The 7564-nt window shown below is 40.0% G+C and overlaps 1 protein-coding gene across 1 annotated transcript; it reads right to left on the bottom strand.

Moving 5' to 3' along the window:
* Positions 1-837: 837 nt before the first annotated feature.
* Positions 838-6663, bottom strand: LOC108576199 (histone-lysine N-methyltransferase, H3 lysine-79 specific-like). The gene is made up of 4 exons (XM_017939143.1): positions 6367-6663; positions 4125-4787; positions 2933-3400; positions 838-1062 (listed from the first exon to the last, which is right to left on the bottom strand). Exons 1-4 carry the CDS (start codon positions 6499-6501, stop codon positions 838-840), a joined length of 1491 nt encoding a protein of 496 aa, XP_017794632.1. The 5' UTR covers positions 6502-6663.
* Between the last annotated feature and the right edge of the window lie 901 nt (positions 6664-7564).

The following is a 7564-nucleotide window of genomic DNA, read 5'->3' as shown; positions in this document are numbered from 1 at the left end:
CATTCTACATTATTACGTCACGTTTCTTAAAATCTTCAATTTTCTAATTTTTAACAATCTGTTACCATCTGTGGAAAATCTTAAAAGGACAGTGTTAAAACGCGAGAAAATTTATAATACAACAACCTAAGCAATTATTCTCTCCGCAACTAATCGTTTGATAAATCAATTTTTCACCGTTTGTAAAGAATGTCACTCGTAGAGCATACAAAGTGGTGAAATATGGAAAGGGAAACGTACGCAGCGAGGAACTGGAAGGTGAAACAGCTAGAATTAAAGTGTAGGCTTATAAGAAGCCGGATATGTCGAGAGTCATAGCGGTACTGCAACCGATCGACACAACCCAGTGGCTCAACAAATCACAGAGAACAATCGCCAGAATTTAATTAGCCGTTAACATTCTAACGCGCCTTGATGCAACTACAGCTCATTGTTAACCGGTCAGCATCGAGATCCTGCTGATCAAGCTTTGGTACACCTTCCATGGGCTGTTTTGTGAAATGCAAACGCTACATCCTTTAATGATGTGTCTCTGATAGTAGATGGATAGATTAGACGAGAGAATTACCATGAGTAACAATGGTAAATGCAAATGTTCTCTGTTAGAAAAAAGTATTTTCACTGCAATTTCAACTATGCATTTGTTACACGAATAGCGATACATGAATATTGAAGAATGATGAATTCTAGCCCAAATTTAAGGCTACGTTGTAAGTTAGAAATGGTGCCAACCCATTTTTATACGATCAACCCCACTTTTTGGTATTCTTCCAATTTTAGCGTCGAAACACATGCTTGACACTCAATTTTTCATAAATAAAACAAATTTAATAAATTTCATTTTACGGAGTTAGGCTTCCTTTTTGGCTTCTTTGGCACTTTGGCTTCTCGAGTGACTCGTATATCAATGCTACAAAATATACTCACGAGGTTTTGATGAAACCGTAGGCTACCAGATCGACGAAGCGTACCACCGCGAATATTTGCGTCCGTAAGCTCGAACTGGCGTCCGTAACTATCACAGCGTCTCGATAATTCCGACAATTCCGCAACCGGTTGCACCTAGAAACGAAAAATTATTCCATCGCGTTAATTACACGCTTTTTGCATAATTTCTTTTTTCAAAGTGAACGATATAATTGCTATATTGAATTGTTGCTAATGAAACGAGCGAGATCTTAATGGAACTTGCAACGTCTAATATTTATTGATAAAAGTACGATTGGAGAATGAGATTGTATATGTCTTTATTAGAAATTTCTGCATCTCTAGATGCAACGAAATTCTCGAAAGCGTTTTTCACCTCAGTTTCGTTACTAAATTTTCAATTAAAAAGTGACCTAAGTGTTTGAGGATATGATAGTCTGTCGACGATAAGTCTGGGAAATAAGATAGACGAGAAAGATAGTTCGTATTTGGATTCGTGCAGTTTCCAAATTATTGCTCGCAAAATATGAGATTAGGCGTTATCACGCAAAGCAGCTTGTTTTTCGCATCAATTTTCGACCATTTCTATCCTGCATTTATCGTCTCATCACTCTTCAAAAAATAACAGACCATCGAACTTTTCTAAGATCGGAGCTTTCTTAAGATCGTTACACTATAATTTTTCTCGAGTGTAAACTAGACTTAGGCATACATTTTGGTGCTTCAGTAACGTCAAGCCATTGAACTGAACGTCGACGGTAATCATGCAACGTCCACTTCTCGTCGATGGTTATAATCCTATGTAAAAATGGGTCGTAAAAAAGGGGGGAGCACACCTCTAGCCACCGTTGCTTCTGAATATCCCCTTCGATCGTACCGAACTCATTTGCCTAATTTCTTGGCTCTCCCTATAGCTTGCAGACGAGAGGAATCTGTTTAAGTTTCAACTCATATATGAAAAGCACCCGAGTTTTTAACAGCTATTTAACGATAAAACAATTGACGAGCGTGTTACTTTCGGTTAACTTCAAGCTTGAAATTGATGCGTAATACGTATCAATTTGGTGGTACATTTGAGGAGAAAATTTTGAAAAACTTTACGCGCTTGTTTCATATGCAACAACCTACTATTGGTAACACGTCGAGGATTTGGTGAAGAAGGATGTACAGACACGGAATTTAATAATAAAGCATTTGTTGCACAGTTGTTTATTTTGCTTTTCTACAAATAAATACTCTACTCTGATTTTTGAAGGAGCATAATTCGTGTGTATTCTCTCCCTTGGTCTCGGAACCCTCAGAGATTTCATCCGGATCGTAACTAATAATAAGTAAGATCGAAATTGCAACTACGATATCCTTTAGGTATTTGCAAGTAGATGAATTTTCCATAAATTCACAATGATTCTGTCAATCAAATTGATAAACAGAGATCGCCAGGACTTTTTTCCTTTTACACGTATTTTGTAATTTTCGGTACCACTGACGTGCAAATTAATCCCTCACATGTTCAGATTATATTCTGAAATGACTTGCAGTTGCGGTACAAAACCATTTTTCTTCTCTTTCCTGTTGAATCATTTAACACTTGCTAATAATTGTACATACATTATCATTATTGCTGACCACTGTCACAATAGAATTGTCATTTCGCTTCACCATCACCTTTTTCTTCAAAAGAAAAATCGAACGATTCCCTTTCGTTTTCCTTCACACTCGAAGCAGGGTTCCAAGGCACATTTTGCAGTGTATTTCTCAATGTACAAAATAGTTGATAGAACAAAAGGAAACCATCGAAAAATACACGACGTTGAGCTGAATGTTGCTTAATATCTCACTTTCCAACTCCAATTATACAAATACAAACTGTACACTTATAAAACATTCGGTATCAGAGCCAGGGCGTAGGCATGGAAATTGACAAAATCTCGTTCGAAAGTGAAGAAAATACAGCAAGTAATAACGTATTAACCCAGCAGGGAAAAACATTGTTCTCTAAACTCACCTTGACGGTGACGCTGTTGACAGAGCCCTTGATGAGATCGATGATTTCCTCGCGTGACTTGTCATCGACAATGATTCCATTGACCTCGATCAATCTGTCGCCGGGCAACAAACCGGTATCGTTGTTGTGTTGTATCAACGAGCCGGGCTCGGCAAAAATCACCGGTCTCATCTGCGTGACACCGTTAGCGGCTCGTTCCACGATCACAGCTCGACGTAACGAGAATCCGAAATCGTTTCGCGGCGGTGGTTGCCTCTGGATCGTTAATTCGCGAGGTTCGGGCAGTTGCAGTGGGACGATCTCCGGTAACTGTAGATCGACTCCCTGTTCTTCGAAGGACGCCGATGATCTCCACCTCGACAAACCCTGGGATTCCCCTATCGGCGACAGGCTGAACGGTGGCGTTGCGAAACTTGAATTTGTGGTGTCTGTTAAGGAGTCTGCAGAGGGGCTGGCGCTCGTTATCACCTGCAAGCAAATAAATCGTTCTTAGATTTATCTGAACATAACGCTGAGTAGAGTAATTATTCGGGCATTCGTGGTTGCTAGGATTTCAGTGATTTGGGTTGTTATCGGTATACATCGAAATTAGTTTACGGCTTGATAGATTCGTTTAGTATCGCTGTGTTTCACTACTATCAGTTCTGCTGAAGCATCGTCTCTTGTTCTTCTTTTTTTATTTAACAGTTACATTCTTAATATCAGTTCTACATAGTACGATGGATGCCTGCACATATACACACCTAATATTCATTAAATACTCGAACTGTGCATTTTGTACGATGTATTAGATATATAGGTCATACCGTACTTTTAGAGAATTGGTGCGTCACACCAATATGTATGTGACGGTTGGTAGCGAACGTGTTAAAAATGCTTAACCCTTTGACGATCTAATAAAATTACGAATAACAGGTAAAAAAAAAAAATGTATATTTCACACGTTTAATAATTACGTCGGGTATGATAATTTTTAAACCCTATGTCATAATTATAATAATAATATCTCGTCCTTTTTGAACTTTCTTCCCAAGAGTCTCTCTTGAGTTGAATAGTTATAAATATTTGACGCTCTGCCCAAGTTTCAACTGTCGAATAATACGTATAGTTGAAGAGTACGATAGAAGGAACTGAAAGAAATCGAACCTCTTCTTACTGGAAAACGTGAAACAACGAATTTATCTCGTCTAACCTGCAGTAGTTTGGTGTCGCCCTGATGATGATGATGGTGTTGCTGCTGCTGTTGACTCTGTTGAGCTGCTCGCTGGGGCGACACCTGCCACGAACCCTGTCCAGTCTGCATTTCTTCTTCGCTGCAAGCTTCCTCCTTATTAACGGCAATCCCAAGTCCTGGCATATGCGAGGACACGTTCTGGTAGGCGATCACCTCGTTCTGTAATGTGTTCCTGACCAGTAAATTGCTAGCCTCCTGGCAATTCGTTTCGTTGCCGTTCGGTAACTGACTCTCTTCTGACAGGGAATTCGCTGTGCTGCTAATACTCAAACGCGATCCCTTGAGGATTCCCCGTTTCGGAGGCTTCGGTGGCAACGGTGGTAGGTTCTTACCCGACTGTCCAGAAGCGTTCGTCGATACCGCCGAGCACGTGGTGGTCGTAATGGTAAGAGAGGTCAATGAAGTCTCCGAGGAGTCGCTCTGCGTCAAACCATCCGGCATCCTTGTAGACCAATTATTCCCCGCGCGAACACTCTGCCCCGAACTCGACGAATTCTGCGAGTTCTCGAGCAAATCGCGCTCCAAGTATGCAAAAAACGAAGCACTGTAATCAGCGGTGATACCGCTTGGTAATTTCTCTTTCTCTTTCCGGCGACCGGGAATTTTCAACGACCTCCGAACCTGTGAACAAAGTGGACAAGTTTCATCAATAGATCGCATAATCGTATTTCGCCATTTGTATCGTACTCTTAAAGTTAAATCTGATTTTTTCATACTACATCGAGTGGGGTATAATGTTCTGTTTTTGCGTATTAGATAGAAAAATAAATTAACACATCGAATGATATAAAAGTGCGTGCTCTGGTTGCCAGTACTCGACTTATCACTGATAACATGGGAATAATTGATGATTCGTGACGTGAAAATGTACTGAAACAGTCGTGTCGAAGAAACGTATAATACTTGGGAATTTTTCGATACAATTATTGCTGCAATAGTCGTTTAAAGTAATAAATATAATATGGGTTATGTAAAAAGTTTTTCGGCCACTCCTTGGAGAAAATTTAAGGGATGATATTAGAATCCGATATAAGACGAAAATCAAGAACAAAAAATTGCGTTTGAAGCCTTTAATTTAAACGTAAAAAATAAGTTTTAGCCCCTGTCATAACGTGCCCCGTATTCATTGATGTAAGGTGGGTTGCTCGGTTCCAGGGATATTTTAAAATCTTAATACTTAAAAAACGAAGCTTCAAACGCAAATTTTTTATTCCTGATTTTCGTCTTGCATTCACTACTAGAATCGCCCCCTGAATTTTTTCCCAGAAGTAGCCGGATATCCTGTATATAATGTACAGAAGGCATGAGCTAAAAGTTCACCGGACGCATATGTATATGTACAAGTGTCGATTGTTTTCGCTGAACGCCCTGCATGAGGTTATCGGCTACGCTTATGGTTCACCACTCTGAACGCATATACGCGTTGATCGTTTACAAAGGGTTAAAAGCTCTGGCGGAGAGGTAGCAAATACATTTGACCTCTACAATAGTAACTCCCCAACATTATAGAAGCTTGCACTAATGAATAGAAACCCTCTCAAAGCCTATTTCCTTTTTTTATTTGAGCTGAAAGAAACTTTCAGTAGAAAGCTATAAAGCTTTACATTGATTTTTACATAGCTTTTTTTAAATAAACAATTGTTACATTAGGTATATACAGTAATGCGAGATAGTATCTTAGGGAGAAGAGATAGACAATCTTTGGTAGCGCACGCAAACACAGGTCCGGAAATTTCTCTTTTCTAGAGTATAAACAACTTTTGTTTACTATCAAGTTTAACGACAATATTGTTTAATTGTACGAATAATTAATGTCTTCCAAGTCGACTTGGCATTAGATTCAATATTTAGTTTATTTCTACAGTACCAATTCTTGGTATTGTCGTTTTATGTAACAACAATCGATATATTCCAAGAATTTTGTACTGCGTTCGACAGAAATAAAATAATTCCCGATAATTTCTTTAACAAAGTAAATATATACAAATGCGTGTTTATATCTCGGAAAATGAAAAACTTCCAGATCCATGTTTGTACAAACTTTCATTATTGCGAAGATGAATGAAGGTTGGCGCTTCTCAAGTTCGTCGACCTATTCTTGTTACACCCTAAATGGACACCATTTAGAATACTTATATACTCTATTTCGTAATACAATTGACATGATAGAAAAAGAATAAACAAAAAAAGAAATACGTACTTCATCTAAACGTAGCAATTCCTCGGCAGACATACTACTGCGATCTCGTTTTTTGACATCTTTTCGTTCCTTCTTCTCCCGCTTCCTCTTCTCCTTGTCATCCTTCTCCGTAGCCTTCTTCATAAAGTTAAACATCTTCTCATTCACAGCACCGATCTTGATTTGAACGTGAGAAAGAGATAGCACAAGATATCTCCCCTCTTTTGATTGCTTGCGCGTGCACAGTTTTACGCGCAGTCGCGTATTTTCGTGAGCCTCGCACGCATAATGGGACACTGTCCATTGAAACGACCTATGTATGCTCAGTCATACTGTCGTTACGTGCAAACACTAAACAACCGACCGAAAATCACCCCTGCAACGACGGACTATGCACGACGGTTGCGAAGACGTCAGAGGAGGGGGAAGGGAGAGGGCGTGCACGCTCGCTCAACGTTGCGTACGCGTTAAGCGAGCACAAATCGGTAACAGGAAATTCCCTGTCACGAGCGAATTCCGAGTAAACGATACGTCACTTTCGATACCCCGTTATTTCACGATGCAATACCAGACACGTTCCTTTCTACACGTTGCGATGTACATATTTCCATTCGGAACGGAACTTGACAACAGTCACACAATGAACAACACTCGCGCATTACTAGTCAAATATACAGCACTGGGTATTCACGCGACACAGATCGTGTGACACTAAAAGTCTTGATAAATTCTCAGTCGATAATTGATACAACGAAATTGGACGCGTACAGGGGCGTGAACCTACCAGAGCAAACTGTTTCTTCATGGCCGGTCGTTTCCGGCATTCGACCCCAACCAAGTATGCGAAAGCAGGATTTTTCGTAAGATTTTCTTCCGTTGTCTTACTTCTTACGTCTCGTCACGAGCAGAAAAATATCACTTTTATCGCGCGGACGCTTTTAAAACATGCTGCCTTCTCGTGCGACGCGATACGATTGATCGAATGCACAATTTTTTTGGCGTACTTTAATAGTCTGCCGTTACATTGCTCCTGTTAAATTTCCCTTTCGTAACTTCGCCAACGGGGAAACATTGTTCCACGTGAAAACAATATCGTGACAATCGCGCGTGACAGCGAACTTTTACCTTCTCGAGACTTTCGAGTCACCGGTATAACGACGAGGGAAGGCGGAAGGGAAGGATAGGAATACGCGTGCCTAGAACAAAGAGGAAGAGAGGA

Source organism: Habropoda laboriosa, unplaced genomic scaffold (genome assembly GCF_001263275.1).
Source record: "Habropoda laboriosa isolate 0110345459 unplaced genomic scaffold, ASM126327v1 scaffold212, whole genome shotgun sequence".
Taxonomy (NCBI): domain Eukaryota; kingdom Metazoa; phylum Arthropoda; class Insecta; order Hymenoptera; family Apidae; genus Habropoda; species Habropoda laboriosa.
The sequence above is the reverse complement of the archived record's forward strand: the minus strand, read 5'-3'. Positions and strand labels throughout refer to the sequence as shown.